We start from the raw sequence: 18,045 nt of genomic DNA, 5'->3' as shown, positions 1-18,045 counted from the left end.
GAGATGTTCTCCAGAGGCCACAGTCACTGAGGTGGCAAATTCTGCAAAGATAAGTCACGACTGGGTGAAGTTTCCATTCCATGTTTTCTAACTGATGGAGAAGGATTGGCAACAAGGAAGAGACTACAGGGAGAAGAGCCGGATGGACCGAACCATCACCGACATAGAAGGAGACAGCGGCAGCCTTACAGTAACTGATGTCTGTGCCCGAGTGCAGCCTAGCTGTGTTGTACATGTAATCCTGGTATATATTGATGTGTGTAGTCAAAACAGTGAGGAAAATACCGGTACTACTGCAGTGGGTAGCTCCCGTCCAGCATTGCTCCTCACACATAGACCACGGGCTGCACGTTATAGGAGCTCTGCTCCAGAGTCACACATAAAGCATCCAGTCAACAATGTAGAAAATAGGGAAGCGGCACTCACCAAAAGCGTGTTTATTTAGCAGAGTGGCAACACTGACAAACATCAGACCGCGACAGGTGATGGGCCGTTTCACGCCGGACAGGCGCTTTCTCAAGACTAGCTGATGTCTGTTTGTGTTGCCACTCTGCTAAATAAAAGATTGAACATGATCTTGGTGAGTGCCGCTTCACTATTTTCTACATTCCTGCTTCTATGGGATTCTGGGGGCGGATCTCAGGTTGCATAAATTGGATCTGGTCCTTTCACCTGTGCCAAGTGTTTGTCCTTCTGGAACTCACAGCTTAGCTGGATTCCTGGTCTCCTGTGCTCCCTTATTGTTGTTTGCTTCTCCCCGTTATTGTATTTCGCCACTTTTCCTTGTCTAGTGGTTTGACCTTGACGTACTCTCTGGTGTGACCCAGCGGTTCTGCTCACTCTTCTATGTTCAGTGTCTGTACATCTTTAGTTCTCTTTTCTTGCTTCTGCTTTAGTTTCCTAGGCTGTCTTGAATCCCGTTTGTTTCATCATTGTTCGTCCTGTTTTTTCCCTCTGTCTGAATACTGTCCTAACGCCCACACTGCAGTTTTCTGTCCATACCACCTCACGGCGGCTGACAGACCTATGGGTTCCTCTCACCTCCCAGGGCCTTGCAGGGTAGATAGGAGGTTCCTGCTTTTAAGGGGGTTTCTGCCTTGGTAGGGTCTAGTCTGTAGATGAGCGCAGGGTTAGTTCGCCCACTCTCTCCGTTCTGTCAGCCTGCACCTAGACTTGCGTGGAAGTTCTTTATGTGTACAGTATTCCAGTCATGAGTTTTCCTAACAGGCCCTCAGTTAAGGGCCATGTACATGACACATGGTCTGGTCACATGCCACGCACCACCACATGCCACCATCTTGATTTATCCCCCTCATTCATTTCTAGGTGATATAGATAAGTCTTCTCAACTATAAAAATAAATTAATAGTTCACCCACTACAGCTTCTGGCTGTGGCATGTACTAACCCCATGGCCTTTTTCCACTTTGTGTTTTCATTTTTCACTCCCCTACTTGAAAAATCCATAACTTTACAGAGCTGTATGCAGACTTGTTTTTTTTACATAACAAATTGTGCTTTCTAGTGATTGTATAATATTATACAAGGCTGGAAAAAGATGCAAGTCCATCAAGTCCAACCTTTAAGTATTGAACAATTGTATTTCCCCATAACCCGTGATATTTTTTCTCTCCAGAAAGGCATCCAGGCCTCTCTTGAACATGTACATAGAATCCGCCATAACAACCTGCTGCGGCAGAGAGATCACTGCTCTTACAGTAAAGAATCCCCATCTATGGTCATGGTAGAACCGCCTCTCCTACACCATGTTTTAATAATTAATTGTTTTTTATTTTTAAAAAGTCAACAAATTTCCATGTTGCCTTTTATCATGCTATGTTCATTTATTGTATAGAATCAATCTTATTATATGTTAAAACAGGGGTTTAATATTTTTCATTTATGTTTGTATTGTACCATCCTTAAGCAAAGATTATATAGTGTACGTATATGGATGGATGGTGATGTTAACTAAAGCACGCCTTTGTATTAGATTACAGGATAGCCATTGCTGTCATCTTAATTTTCTTTTTTTCCAGATGACCTGTAACAAGAAAAAGAAGTGGATTGAATATGCCATCTGGAATGGGAGCATGCTGTGCAATGAATAAGATGAAGACTGCTCGTGCCAAACTTGTTTTCTCTTAATGGAAATCTACCACCAGGATCAAGGCCTGTGAACCAAGCACACTAACATGCTTGTGTGTGTCCCCTATGGCAGAAACCACTTCTTTTAGCTTCTTATGCTCTTGTTTTTACAAATAACTGATTTAACAATTATGCAAATAAGGGGCTCTCCCTTCTGTTATGTCTGTGTCAATGTCCTTCCTCAGGCTGAGGAGAAGCTACATTTCTCTGTGATTCACTTTCATCCAGCAGTGTGAACAATGGCCTAGTTATTTCTGCTGAATGATGAAACTTGTCTCACTGCAGTCATCTTATGGACTAGCAATAGTTAACATCATGTGACTCATTGAGCCTCCTTAGTCAAAGCGCTTTCTGATGGGCTGCGTGCATCAAACAAACAGCTTTTGGTAAATATATTGGTTGCTGTCTTTTTACTTTTTTTCATTGAGCCTCCTCTTACCACTGGGGGTTGACTTCCTATTCATGTTAAAGATTGTCGACTAGTCACTTATGCAACACCCCTGCCAATGTGTAGGCAAGGGCGTCTGGTCTGCCTCCATCTGGTCCCTGAACACGGCTGTACGATCAAGGGCTTCCCCATCCATTACCCAGGGACATATACTACAGACACTAAGGAGTTGCCCCAGGGAGATTCAGTACATCAGCCTCTCCCTCATTTTATATCTTGCACACACCACCTGCTGGAGACCTGCCAGGCTCTAGGACAGCCCTCCAGTCCCCACACCAAGCACCGTGACCACAGCGTGCCTAGGTCGCAACCGCCAGCCACTCCGGTATTCTGGGTCCCAGCTGCTTCCAGGCCCCAAGAAAAGCCTAGGCCCGGTGGGGGATGTTGCACTTATTTTGTATAAGTTTGTCTTGTTTCAGGTCTCACTTTGAATTAGGGATGGATATCTTCATGATTAGCCCGTATCATTTAGGATACTTAGAGGCAAACAGGGAGGTTTTTTTGGAGGGATGGAGCTTATGGCTCACTCTCTTGTCCTGTCTGTGCTCCCTCAATCATACTCCCCCCATTACAAATATTTCAGGGTATCAGGCTTTGACTCGATATATGTCTTACTTTTTCTTTGCAAATTCCATAAGTTTCTTGGCAAATTTGGAGTCAGGATTGAGACACATTCCTCTTCTTCCTCTATGCTTGAATTTAACACTATATAGCCAAAAATAGAAATGATAAATGTGATCATTAATGTAAGCATTAACAATTTATGAAACAAATGTTATATTTGGCTTGTATATTTAATCAGCAAATCGTTTTTACAGACACATTTATTAATGATATTTACTAGCTAAAAGAAGATAAGAAAGGAAGGAAGGAGGATGATAAGAACCAAAGGAAATGGATAAAGATGCATTTTGCTCAAGTGTAACAAAGTTTCCTTTTCAGTTCTTACATTAAACAGTGTTAAATTAAAATACCAGTCTTAGACCTATTTGCATCAGTCTTGCTTTACAGTACTGGTCTTAGTAGTGTTTGCATCGGTGCTACTTCAAAGTGCCAGTTTTAGAAGTATTTGCATCAGTGTTATAATCCACTACCAGTCTTGGACCTAAGCTCTATCTTTTCTATGGCAATTGATGCGTGAAAAACACATTGCACTTGCATTGGACTTGCATGTGTCTCAGAGTGCGATGCATTTTTGATGCATCTCCATAGACTTGTATGGTGCATTTTTACGCGCTTGACTTGCAAAAGTAGAGCATGTTGAGATTTAAACGCGTTAAAAAAATTGTGCGTGTGTGCGTGAAAAAAAAATGCAAGTGTGAAAAAGCCCATTGATTACAATGGGTCAGAGTGCAATGCAAGTTCTGCACGTCAAAAGCATGCGCAGAACACGCACGTGAAAAACACACCTGTGGAAGGGGCCTACCAGTTTTAGAAGTATTTGGATGTGTGTTACATGTTTGAGAAGCTTGAATTCTGCCCCTTGATTTTTTTTTCTGGCAGCAGCACTCTGCCCTATTTGGCCAAGGTGTTTTTAATTCACAGAAGACTGCATATAGTGGCCTCCTACTTGGTCTAAGCCAGTTTTTGTGACCACATGGAATGGTGAGCATTCAAGGCCTATACACACAGTGCGGTACTGCATGGCACCCATTGTTCCTATGGTGCAGTGTAATACAATTTGATCAAAATGTAACTAAGAACCTCAAGTTAATTTTGTTAATGTAGCCTACTGGCAATAGATTATTATGTTATGTGTGGATATGCGGTCCACATTTTTCTCTCTCCAGTTGTTAGTATTATTGTAATGCATTCACACCTTAAATTGTGTTTTACTTTGTGTATCATAAATGTTTTTTAATACAATAGAAGGAAACATACATCACTTCCATCTTCTCACACTTGGAACTTGGTGGAAACACTTCAAATTTCTTGATTTGCTTTAGGTCCGCATAATTGGCACCAGGCCCTTTGCACAAACAGCGTCTCATCCCTAATGGGGACATGCCTATAAATAAAATATACAACTTTTTAAACAATCCTTAAAGATGACTACATCTGCTTTTTTTAGGTTTATAATATAAATTTAAGCTTTAAAATGTTGCTGTAAGCAAATAGCTATTGACTGGAAGAACAAACAAATACAGTGAGATTAATTTTAAACCCCCTTACCAGCTGTCCCTTACCTTATTGCCCAGCGTACACAAAGTGGTAGGTGACAATTGGTCGACATTCACTTCCTGCACCAAAGTGCAAACACAGAGACAAAGACTGGACAATACAAACATATAAGAATAGTTGACAAATACCGTTTATAGGAAATCACAGAGCCTGACACTCAGCCCATCAGCAAGGCGACATATTTTTGTTTCCAACTAATTTAAATCAAACAGAACTCAGGGGCACGCACGCGTCCTACGAGACATGCACCTAAATGGTTAAAGATACAGATGCGCCTAATGGGGACGTGCGCCTAAATATGTAAAATGGCGCATGCGCTCGCAATGGGTGCGCGACTTAATAGAATGAACCCTGAACCCGGAAGTTATTGACCTCGCTGGCACAAGCGTGCTAGTAATCCAGACACGCTAAGAGGAGACACTTATAAGGAGATTGTAAGGCTGGGGGAAGGTCAATCCAAACATCTGTGTCCAGGCGTCTGTACCCACATATGCAAGCTAAGTATCTTGCCACCCTTTGCTTTTCAGGTGTTGTTATAAAGATATAAAATGCAACACTTCTTTTATAGGCTGGAGATGCTGCTAGAGGCTAAGGGATATGTGCAATGTAGCACAATGTAACATAGCACTTGTGTTTGAAACATTGGAGCAAGTGCAATTTATATGGATTGTCTGTATTCCCTTCCCTTGTATATATCTATCCGCTATGAATTTCTACATTTTGAACAGGGCGATTGTCATTCAATCTCCATATGGCCAAGGGTGCAATTTATGTATTAGAAGTTCTGTAATCATAAACCTCTGGATGTTATTGAACTATTGAGCTTCTATTACGTTTGATCAAGACATAGTGGTGCAAATGAATTAGTGATATTCTACCACTGACCGTATGGGCTAGTGCAATATAGAATAATCTCTGATGAGTATATGAATTGGACGATTTATTTCTTGATACACTATCACTATTATTGTTGTAAATATTGTGTTAGCTCTGTGAAAAGAGTATTTTCGCATACTACCCCAGCGGCGAAACGCGTAGGGTTAGTGGGTCTATGTGATTCATGTCATAAGACCTATACTGAGAGTATATTCATACTTGTGGAAAAAGTAGAGTCCTGGGTAAATAATAGACCTAACGAACATTGAACTTGCCAGGACACTACAGCTACACTTCCTTATCACGTATGGGACAAATGTCCTAGAAATTCTTGTTTTTTTAAAAAAGGGAATCAATAAAAGTTATGTTTTTAGGTGTTTCTGATATTTCTGTGAGTTTTTGAAATACCGTTTATAAGCAAGAAGAAACTGCAGTACAGACTCAGATAGTCAGAAGAAATGAGTGGAGGAACATTTTGTCGAGCTATCTTAAATTCCACAGAAGAATCGGTCAGGAATGATATAAAGCAGTGTTCAGACTGGTCATGACAGAAAGGAACCTAAGAACAAAATCACACTCAACAGCGCATCTTCAGGTGTACTTTGCAGACAGAGGATGGCGCTGAAGCCTAAATGGGCATAGATGTTATCGTAAAGCTGAACCATAATTCAGTTCTGACTAATAGAAAAGATGGTTAAGGAGTCTGCTCAAATAGATGAGATCTCTGTTATTGCTGAGGATATGTATCTATACTGTTAAAATTGAATGTGGTGCAAGTAGGTTTACTAAGTTAAATGCATCTGATTTCTAACACAATTTTCACCACAAAAATGACATGCCCTTCAGTACCTTAGACATGTTCAGTGTATTATATCATTGGTCTATTCCCTGCTTGTATCAAAACTATAAGACATATAAAAATAAATATATTTGGCTTTGCCATCCCTACTATAAAACTAAAATATTATTTATATTACATGGTGACCAGTGCAATTTTGATCACCTTTTTGTAAAAAATGGAATGAGATCAAAATGACATGTTTTCCTTACCTTAAAAAGTACATCAAATGTTATTAGCCTAACATTTAACCCACACTAATGATAAAAATTACTATTACAAAATTACTTTTGTTGCAGTTTTTAAAGAAATTGAAATAAAAAGTGATCCAAAAGCCATATGTCTTTCAGAATGGAACTAATAACAAGTACATCTTATCTAGCAAAAAAACAACAACAAACAAACATTAACCCCTTCAGGACTATTTTGCCCTCAAGGACATAGTCCCATTTTTCAAATCTGCCCTGTGTTACTAAAGGGGTTATAGCTTTGTACAGCTTCAACCCCTTAACGCCTCAGCCCTTTTTGTTTTTGCGTTTTCATTTTCCACTCCCTGACTTAAACAATCTATAACTTTTTATTTTTCCATCTACAGAGCTGTGTTATGGCTTATTTTCTGCGTAACCAATTACACTTCAAAATAGTGGTATTTAATGTTCCACGCCTTGTACTGGGAAGTGGGAAAAAATTCCAAATGCAGTGAAATTGGTAAAAAACGCATTTGTGCCGTATTCTTGTGGGCTTGGATTTTACGGATTTCACTGTATGCCCCAAATCACATGTCTACTTTATTCTTTGGGTTGTTACGATTATGGGGATTCCAAATTTGTATAGGTTTTATAATGTTTTCATACATTTACAAAAATTAAAACCTCCTGTACAAATTTTTTTTTTTTTTGGTGTATGGAGCTTTGAGCCGCTTTTTTTGCGGATTTTTATGACGTTAACAATGTTAGCATTTTTAGGACTGTATGACCTTTTGATCACTTTTTATAGAATTTTTAATTTTTTTATATGGTAAAAAAGTGCCATCTATGACTTTGGGCGTGATTTTCTGTTACAGGGTTAAACGCAGTAAAAAACCATTATTATATTTTGATATATCGGGGATTTTCGGACGTGACGATACCTAATGTGTTTATGATTTTTACTGTTTATTTATATCACTTCTAGTGAAAGGGGGTGAGTTTGAGTTTTTAGGTTTTTCTATTATAATTTTTTTTAAAACTTTTTTTAATTTTTATTTTTACTATTTTTCAGACTCCCTAGGGTACTTTAACCCTAGGTTGTCTGTACGATCCCATTATATACTGCCATACTACAGTATGGCGGTAAATTGGGATTTTACTCTCCATTCATTACAATGTGCTGATAGCACATTGTAATGAATGGGATACCTCGAAGATGCCTCGGGTCTTCGGAAGAGCCGAGGCTGCCATGGCGACGGATCCCCGATGATGTCATGGGGAGCGACGATCCTCAGAAAGATGGTGGCGCATGGGCTTCGCCGTCGGCGAACAGCGGGAAAACACCCACGATTGGTGCTGGCAATATGCAGCAAAGACTTACTGGCTAAGGTGCCTAACTCTGCATTAAACAAAATTAAACAATTCTCTAATTCTAGCTATCTGCAGGTGTTTAGCTGCCAGCTGAAGCTTTACCTTGTCACCCTAGGCTAATCTCCATTTGCCATGCTAGGAAAGCTGGACAGAGCTCACAGCGGTCCGGCGTAATCATGAGGGGGCGGTCCGAGGCGCTGCTTCTTCTCCAGACTCATCCCATGCCATAGGCTTCATGTGGCAGTCACCTCCTCCCCAGACCGCCCCCTCATAAATACACCGGACTGATGTGAGCTTGGTCCAGCGTTCCTATTGTATGGCGCTGCAGTGTCTTCTAGATAAAAAGGGGTAACATATGTTTGTGTGTTTTTTTGGGGTGACAGTTCCTCTTTAAGCAACATGCACTCCAAGACGGTTCAAATACTAACATTATCTCTGCTGACAAACAAACCCCCACTTCTGTTTATTAACCCCTTAGCGCTCCGCGCCGTAGCTGTACTGCGCAGCTTCCGACGATTAGCGCTCAGCGCAGTACAGCTACGGCGCGAGCGCATAGGATTTTAGAATTGTCACCACGTCTCGCGACGTGGTGACATCGGGACGAGATTTGGGTGACAAAAAACGTGGTTTTAGCCCCTTCCTCTTCCTCCAGCGGCACCATTTTGGTTTGGTATCGCTGGAGAGAGGAGAGAGCGTTACTGTGTGCACCAAAATACACTTTTACACTATAAATAGTGTTCTGATCCTTATCTGATCCCTATTGTTCCCTACAAATTCCCATCCCTATCTGTTTTTTCCTGTGTCCTGTGTGTTCCCTGTGTGATCGCCTTGTGTGATCCCACGTGTCTTCCGTTTTTCCCTGTCTGTCCGTTCTGAACCCAAACGCACTTTTCAGTGCGCTGTGTTAGCGTTGTTCTGCACTGGACGCACTTTTCAGTGCGCCGTGTGAATAGCGCTGCACAGAATCTTTAGCAATCTTAGCGGTAGTTAGTTTGTCTTAGGGCAAGCTAGGTGCATTTGTAGCGCCTTTTTGCGCGGTGCACATAGGTTTTTTTTCGGTGCCTGGTAATATTTTTTTCCAGAGCGCCCGTACGTAGCTACTTTTTGTGTGTGCCATCTGTGCGGCTGGTCCGTGTGGCTTGGTGTGCATTATCTTTTTTTTTGTGTGCTATCTGTGCGGCTTGTCCGTGTAGTTTAGTGCGCATTATTTTTTTTGTGTGCTATCTGTGCGGCTTCTCCGTGTAGTTTAGTGCGCATTATTTTTTTTTGTGTGCTATCTGCGCGGCTTGTCCGTGTAGTTTAGTGCGCATTATTTTTTGTGTGCCATCTGTGCGGCTGGTCCGTGTGGTTTGGTGTGCATTATCTTTTTTTTTTTTGTGTGCTATCTGTGCGGCTTGTCCGTGTAGTTTAGTGCGCATTATTTTTGGTGTGTGCCATCTGTGCGGCTTGTCCGTGTAGTTTGGTGCGCATTATCTTTTTTTTTTTTGTGTGCTATCTGTGCGGCTTGTCCGTGTAGTTTAGTGCGCATTATTTTTGGTGTGTGCCATCTGTGCGGCTTGTCCGTGTAGTTTGGTGCGCATTATCTTTTTTTTTTTTGTGTGCTATCTGTGCGGCTTGTCCGTGTAGTTTAGTGCACATTATTTTTTGTGTGTGCCATCTGTGCGGCTTGTCCGTGTAGTTTGGTGTGCATTATATTTTTTTTTTTGTGTGCCTGCTAGACGGTTTATCCGTGTAGTTTGGTGCACATTATCTAATTTTTCTAGTTCTCTATTTTTTTTGTGTGCAATGTCTCAGAAGACGTACACCGTGTTGGAGGCATATAACATGCTTGCCTCTGACACCGAGTCAGCTAGTGGGGATGATGGTCCCTTTTACCTATCATCATCCTCCTGCTCATCTTCCAGTGACCTGGAAGGACCCCCAAGAAGGCGCCGTAGGGTTCCAGGGACTTCTGCAATTGAAGTGCCTGGGACTTCTGCAGGAGAAGTGCCTGGGACTTCTGCAGGAGAAGTGCCTGGGACTTCTGCAGGAGAAGTGCCTGGGACTTCTGCAGGAGAAGTTTCTGGGACTTCTGCAGGAGAAGCGTCTGGGGCTTCCACTGACCCCACATGGGTAGCCCCAGATAATTATACCCCTCAGGTCCCTGACTTTTTGGGCCATCCTGGCATTAACTTTGACACGACAGGGCTCAGAGCTGTAGACTTTTTTAAGTTTTTTTTTGATGAGGCGCTGCTGAATATTATTATATTTCAGACAAATCTCTACGCTGCACAACATATTGCCCAAAACCCCACGTCCTTTTATGCACAACCCTACAGGTGGACCCCTGTCACTGCAGCAGAGATGTACAAGTATTGGGGCATAATACTCCTTATGGGGATAGTAAAGAAGCCTTCAATCAGGGACTACTGGAGCACAGATATACTGTACCACACCCCCATGTTCCGCATGGCAATGAGCAGGATGCGCTTTGAAGCCATCCATAAGTTTTTGCACTACACTGACAACACACAGTGCCCACCCAGAGGTGACCCCAGTTATGATCGGTTATTTAAGGTCAGGCCCATATTAGATCATTTTAGTGCCAAGTTTGCCCAGGCATATACTCCCGCCAAACATGTGAGCATAGACGAGTCCCTGGTACAATTCAAAGGGAGACTTCAATTCCGCCAGTACCTGCCCAATAAGAGGGCAAGATATGGTGTGAAAATGTATAAGCTGTGCGAAAGTTCATCAGGGTACACATACAAGTTCAGGGTATATGAAGGGAAGGACTCCTCTATAGTGCCCCCAGAATGCCCCCCCTTCCTGGGTGTTACAGGGAAGATAGTGTGGGATTTAGTGCACCCACTGCTGGACCAGGGCTACCACCTCTACCTGGACAATTTCTACACCAGCACCACCCTGTTCAAGTGCCTCACTTCCAGAAATACTGCGGCATGCGGCACTGTACGCAGAAATCAGAGAGGTCTCCCTAAGTCGCTGCTTGGGCAAAAACTTAAAAGGCACGAAAGCAGGGCACTATGCAGCGACTCTGTATTGTGTGTTAAGTACAAGGACAAGAGAGAAGTCCTTGTATTAACCACAATACATGAGCACACCACCACCTCTGTCCCAGTACGAGGTGCCAGTACAGAAACCCCCAAGATTATAACAAATACATGGGAGGGGTGGACTTGTCTGACCAGGTGCTTCAGCCGTACAATGCCATGCGGAAGTCGAGGGTGTGGTACAAGAAGCTGGCCGTGCACATGATGCAGATGGCATTGTATAATGCTTATGTGCTGCATCGATATGCCGGCCAGAGGGGAACTTTCCTGGAATTTCAAGAGGTGGTAATAAAGTACTTTCTTTTTGGAGACCAGGAAGGGGGGAGTGCTAGCACATCTGGAAGTGAGGCCCCAACACGTATTGTACCAGGGCAGCACTTTCCAGGAGTAGTTCCCCAAACAGCCAGCAAGGGAAGGACACAGAAGAGGTGCAGGGTGTGCTCCAAAAATGGCATTCGGAAGGACACCATTCATCACTGTGAGACATGCCCAGAAAAACCAGGGTTATGTATGAAAGATTGCTTCCGAATTTATCATACATCCCTGGATTTTTAGAGTACTCTGTTGCTACCCTGACGCACAGCTTATACATCATGCCACATGCCGCACCTTCCCTTCTAAGCCCTGCCATGTGCCCAGCCTGTAGATTACTGTCCCGTATGCTTTACCCGGGAAAACATGCATCATGATTTTTAGGGTGTTTGTCTCCCATGGCAGCAGCTGGGCACAAAATGACATAATAGATATTTTTTACTATGCACTATCCATTATGCACTTTTTCAGGGGTCCACCTGTGGGGTTAAAATGCTAACTATACCCCTAGATTAATTCATGGAAGGGTGTAGTTTCCAAAATAGGGTCAGTTCTTAGGGATTTCTACTGTACTGGCCCCTATTGGCATCTACAAATCTTTCATGATGCCAAAAAGAAAAAAAAAATGTACAATGTCTGTGCTCCAACAAGTTATTCCCTTTTGAGCCCTACCGTGTCTCCATCCTACAGATTATTGCCTCCTATGGGGTATTGCCCTAACCGGGGTAACCCGCAGAATGATTTTTGATGTGTTTTTCCCCAGTGGCATGAGTTGGGCAAAATACTTTTGTCACTTCAATGGCATATTTGATAAATTGCAATACAATTGTTTCTCTGCACTACTCACTTTGTATTAAATTTTAGCCAGCACCTTAGGGGTTAAAATGCTCATACAAGCCTACATACATTCTTTGAGGGGTGCCCTTTCCAAAATGGGTTCACTACTTGGGGGTTTCTATTGTACTGGTACCTCGGGGGTACCCCCCATTACCAATCTAGTGAAAACGAAGCTTGAAAACCAAAATTGTGCTTCTTTCTTCCTGACCCCTGCCGTGTGCCCAGCCTGTAAATTATTGGCACATGTGTGGTATTTCCGTACTCGGGACAACCCGCAGAATGATTTTTGGGGTGTTTGTCTAAAGTGGCATGGGTTGGGCACAGTACACGAGGCACTAAAATGACATTTTTGAGATAAAAACACAATTTTTACTCTGCACCCTTTACTTTGCATTCAATTTTGGCCAGCGTGTTGGGGGTTAAAATGCTCATACAAGCCTACATACATTCTTTGAGGGGTGCCCTTTCCAAAATGGGTTCACTACTTGGGGGTTTCTATTGTACTGGTACCTCGGGGGTACCCCCCATTACCAATCTAGTGAAAACGAAGCTTGAAAACCTAAATTGTGCTTCTTTCTTCCTGACCCCTGCCGTGTGCCCAGCCTGTAAATTATTGGCACATGTGTGGTATTTCCGTACTCGGGACAACCCGCAGAATGATTTTTGGGGTGTTTGTCTAAAGTGGCATGGGTTGGGCACAGTACACGAGGCACTAAAATGACATTTTTGAGATAAAAACACAATTTTTACTCTGCACCCTTTACTTTGCATTCAATTTTGGCCAGCGTGTTGGGGGTTAAAATGCTCATACAAGCCTACATACATTCTTTGAGGGGTGCCCTTTCCAAATTGGGTTCACTACTTGGGGGTTTCTATTGTACTGGTACCTCGGGGGTACCCCCCATTACCAATCTAGTGAAAACGAAGCTTGAAAACCTAAATTGTGCTTCTTTCTTCCTGACCCCTGCCGTGTGCCCAGCCTGTAAATTATTGGCACATGTGTGGTATTTCCGTACTCGGGACAACCCGCAGAATGATTTTTGGGGTGTTTGTCTAAAGTGGCATGGGTTGGGCACAGTATATGAGGCACTAAAATGACATTTTTGAGATAAAAACGCAATTTTTACTCTGCACCATTTACTCTGCATTCAATTTTGACCAGCGTGTCGGGGGTTAAAATGCTCACCACAACCACCGATAAATTCTTTGAGGGGTCTAGTTTCCGTAATGGTATCATTTATTGGGGGTTTCTATTGCACTGGCACCTCACAGGCCCTGCCAACATGACATGGCACTCTAAATCCAAACGTGTGAAAACGGAGCTGGAAAATCAAAATTTCACTCCTTCCGTTCTCATCCCTACTGTGTGCCCAGTCTGTAAATTATTGGCACATGTGTGGTATTGCTGTACTCGGGACAACCCGCAGAATGATTTTTGGGGTGTTTGTCTAAAGTGGCATGGGTTGGGCACAGTATATGAGGCACTAAAATGACATTTTTGAGATAAAAACGCAATTTTTACTCTGCACCATTTACTTTGCATTAAATTTTGACCAGTGTGTCGGGGGTTAAAATGCTCACCACAACCACCGATAAATTCTTTGAGGGGTCTAGTTTCCGTAATGGTATCATTTATTGGGGGTTTCTATTGCACTGGCACCTCACAGGCCCTGCCAACATGACATGGCACTCTAAATCCAAACGTGTGAAAACGGAGCTGGAAAATCAAAATTTCACTCCTTCCGTTCTCATCCCTACTGTGTGCCCAGTCTGTAAATTATTGGCACATGTGTGGTATTGCTGTACTCGGGACAACCCGCAGAATGATTTTTGGGGTGTTTGTCTAAAGTGGCATGGGTTGGGCACAGTATATGAGGCACTAAAATGACATTTTTGAGATAAAAACGCAATTTTTACTCTGCACCATTTACTCTGCATTCAATTTTGACCAGCGTGTCGGGGGTTAAAATGCTCACCACAACCACCGATAAATTCTTTGAGGGGTCTAGTTTCCGTAATGGTATCATTTATTGGGGGTTTCTATTGCACTGGCACCTCACAGGCCCTGCCAACATGACATGGCACTCCAAATCCAAACGTGTGAAAACGGAGCTGGAAAATCAAAATTTCACTCCTTCCGTTCTCATCCCTTCTGTGTGCCCAGCCTGTAAATTATTGGCACATGTGTGGTATTGCCGTACTCGGGACAACCCGCAGAATGATTTTTGGGGTGTTTGTCTAAAGTGGCATGGGTTGGGCACAGTATATGAGGCACTAAAATGACATTTTTGAGATAAAAACGCAATTTTTACTCTGCACCATTTACTTTGCATTAAATTTTGACCAGTGTGTCGGGGGTTAAAATGCTCACCACAACCACCGATAAATTCTTTGAGGGGTCTAGTTTCCGTAATGGTATCATTTATTGGGGGTTTCTATTGCACTGGCACCTCACAGGCCCTGCCAACATGACATGGCACTCTAAATCCAAACGTGTGAAAACGGAGCTGGAAAATCAAAATTTCACTCCTTCCGTTCTCATCCCTACTGTGTGCCCAGTCTGTAAATTATTGGCACATGTGTGGTATTGCTGTACTCGGGACAACCCGCAGAATGATTTTTGGGGTGTTTGTCTAAAGTGGCATGGGTTGGGCACAGTATATGAGGCACTAAAATGACATTTTTGAGATAAAAACGCAATTTTTACTCTGCACCATTTACTCTGCATTCAATTTTGACCAGTGTGTCGGGGGTTAAAATGCTCACCACAACCACCGATAAATTCTTTGAGGGGTCTAGTTTCCGTAATGGTATCATTTATTGGGGGTTTCTATTGCACTGGCACCTCACAGGCCCTGCCAACATGACATGGCACTCCAAATCCAAACGTGTGAAAACGGAGCTGGAAAATCAAAATTTCACTCCTTCCGTTCTCATCCCTTCTGTGTGCCCAGCCTGTAAATTATTGGCACATGTGTGGTATTGCCGTACTCGGGACAACCCGCAGAATGATTTTTGGGGTGTTTGTCTAAAGTGGCATGGGTTGGGCACAGTATATGAGGCACTAAAATGACATTTTTGAGATAAAAACGCAATTTTTACTCTGCACCATTTACTTTGCATTAAATTTTGACCAGTGTGTCGGGGGTTAAAATGCTCACCACAACCACCGATAAATTCTTTGAGGGGTCTAGTTTCCGTAATGGTATCATTTATTGGGGGTTTCTATTGCACTGGCACCTCACGGGCCCTGCCAACATGACATGGCACTCCAAATCCAAACGTGTGAAAACGGAGCTGGAAAATCAAAATTTCACTCCTTCCGTTCTCATCCCTTCTGTGTGCCCAGCCTGTAAATTATTGGCACATGTGTGGTATTGCCGTACTCGGGACAACCAGCAGAATGATTTTTGGGGTGTTTGTCTAAAGTGGCATGGGTTGGGCACAGTATATGAGGCACTAAAATGACATTTTTGAGATAAAAACGCAATTTTTACTCTGCACCATTTACTTTGCATTAAATTTTGACCAGCGTGTCGGGGGTTAAAATGCTCACCACAACCACCGATAAATTCTTTGAGGGGTCTAGTTTCCGAAATGGTGACATTTTGGGGGGTTTTCTATTGTACTTTTACTTCAGGGGCTCTTCAATTACACTGTGGCACCACAAAATATTTGCAGCCAAATTGGCTTTCCAAATTCCCAGTATCGCTAACTCTGTTCTGGACATCGCTGTGCGGGGAAACAGCAGCTGACATCCACATGTCTGGTATTGCCGTACTCGGAAGAAGCAGGGCAAGAAATTAGGAATATATATTTACCTCAAATTCCTTCTGAATGTATCCATTTTAGGGCTAAATTGGAAAGATTGAAATCCAAAATTGAAATTTCAAAATTTCCACTCCATTTTCATATGCTTCCGGAAAAATAATTAAAGGGTTAACAGACTTCCTAAATGCTGATTTGAATAGGTTGAGATGTTAGGTTCATAAAATGGTGTTACTTGTGGGGGTATATAGTACATAAGCCTTTATAGGGCACTTCCAAACTGAATTGATCACCAAAAAGTTCGCATTTTTCAAATTTCAAGAAAATCTGAGAAGTTGCTACTAAGACTTCAAACCTTCTCACATCCATAAAAAAAATGGAAACTTAAAACAAATAATGGATATAAAAAGAAGACCAATGGCAAAAGGTTTCTATCAAAAAAAAATTTGTGGTATCACTTTTTGTCTAAAAAGTATAACATTTGAAACTTTGAAAATAGTCATTTTTTTCAAATTTTTCCAAAATTTTTGAATTTTTACCCCCCAAAAAAGGAACGGATCACCGAAATGACACTACTAACATAAACTACAATGTCTCACGAGAAAACAATCTCAAAATCACAGAGATATCTTAAAGCGTTGAAAAGTTATTACCACAGGAAGAGACACTGGTCAAATTTCAAAAAAAAGTTGCGAGCCTTAACCTGCAAACAGGCTGCGTCCTTAAGGGGTTAATGGAAAAATGTAACTATTATGGCTCTTGTTATGTGTTAATAAAATAATATACACAATCTAATGCAAACAAGATAGGTCCTATAAAAATTAAGGTGTCAAATTAAGCAGCATATGATGTCTGTTTACTGTAGTTTTTCTAAGCAGTAGTTAAAACAAGATGCACACTGCATTCAGATAATGGGGCGGATTTATCAAGATGTCTGAAAGTCAGAATATTTCTAGTTGCCCATGGCAACCAATCACAGCTCAGTTTTCAATTTACCAGTGCTCATGAATATTTTAAAGTGGAGCTGTGATTGGTTGCCATGGGCAACTAGAAATATTCTGACTTTCAGACAGCTTGATAAATCTGCCCCTATGAGTCTCATAGTCTGGATCCATCTATATATAGCACAATAAAACTGAAAGGCAATAATGATTATGTGGGCTTTATAAGTTATAACATAATTGAAGAAGATGCATTTTTAATTTTACATCAGTGCTAATCAATTATTGTAGAAGTGGGTGTAATTAATGTTTTTTAGTTGATTATATGAGGTTGATTTTACTCTTTTAAGTTTTTTAAGTGCAATACATCAGAGTCTTTATACATAGATAACCTACATGAATTATATAAGCCAACCAAAAATTACCAAGCCAACCGAAAGTTAAAATATATGTTTATAAATTTCACTATTAAAATGTAACAATATACTGGAATGATATTGCAGGTTCCACAATTCAGTTGTCATTATAGTTATATTATTATCTTTATATGTAGAAAATAGTAGATTGATCCATTGGTAAAATATAATTTAGAACCTCAACTTTCATATCACAAGCCTGGGTTTTATCTTGGTTCCTCTAATGTCATTAACCAAAATAATATTGCTGCACAAAAACTATAACAAATAAGCACCCCCGGGTGATAATAAGGGGCTCCCTATGATCCAGTATGAAGTAAGGGTGTGGCAACAAATTCAAATAATGTAGAACCACTTTAATCAACAACTTTTTGTGTTAAACTTTTATAATACATAATAGTTGTGCAAATTTCACCTAAAATTTTAGTTATGTAGTACAATGCAGCATTAGAATATATATTCTTAAACATTTCAGTTCATGTAAAAATTAACTAATGTAGTTAGGCAGACTTACCTTGCACACATGCCTGAAGTAGGATCAGTGAACAGAGAACAAGAATGACTGGTCTGTACATTTCCGGTATATGAATGTGAAATCGATAGGAAAAAGTTGTTTTCCCAGAAGTAGCACAGTAGTTGTCACTTGTCAGTCCAGTGGGTGGATCCTAAATA

At 41.6% G+C, this 18,045-nt stretch overlaps 1 protein-coding gene across 1 annotated transcript; it reads right to left on the bottom strand.

Moving 5' to 3' along the window:
• Positions 1-1,818: 1,818 nt before the first annotated feature.
• Positions 1,819-18,045, bottom strand: LOC140101204 (C-X-C motif chemokine 11-like). Its single transcript, XM_072126601.1, has 4 exons — positions 17,888-18,045; positions 4,477-4,603; positions 3,211-3,300; positions 1,819-2,043 (listed from the first exon to the last, which is right to left on the bottom strand). The coding sequence occupies exons 1-4, from the start codon at positions 17,946-17,948 to the stop codon at positions 2,019-2,021; spliced, it is 303 nt and encodes a 100-aa protein (XP_071982702.1). The 5' UTR covers positions 17,949-18,045; the 3' UTR covers positions 1,819-2,018.

This window comes from Engystomops pustulosus, chromosome 1 (genome assembly GCF_040894005.1).
Source record: "Engystomops pustulosus chromosome 1, aEngPut4.maternal, whole genome shotgun sequence".
Taxonomy (NCBI): Eukaryota; Metazoa; Chordata; class Amphibia; order Anura; family Leptodactylidae; genus Engystomops; species Engystomops pustulosus.
This window is presented reverse-complemented; position numbering and strand designations above follow the sequence as displayed.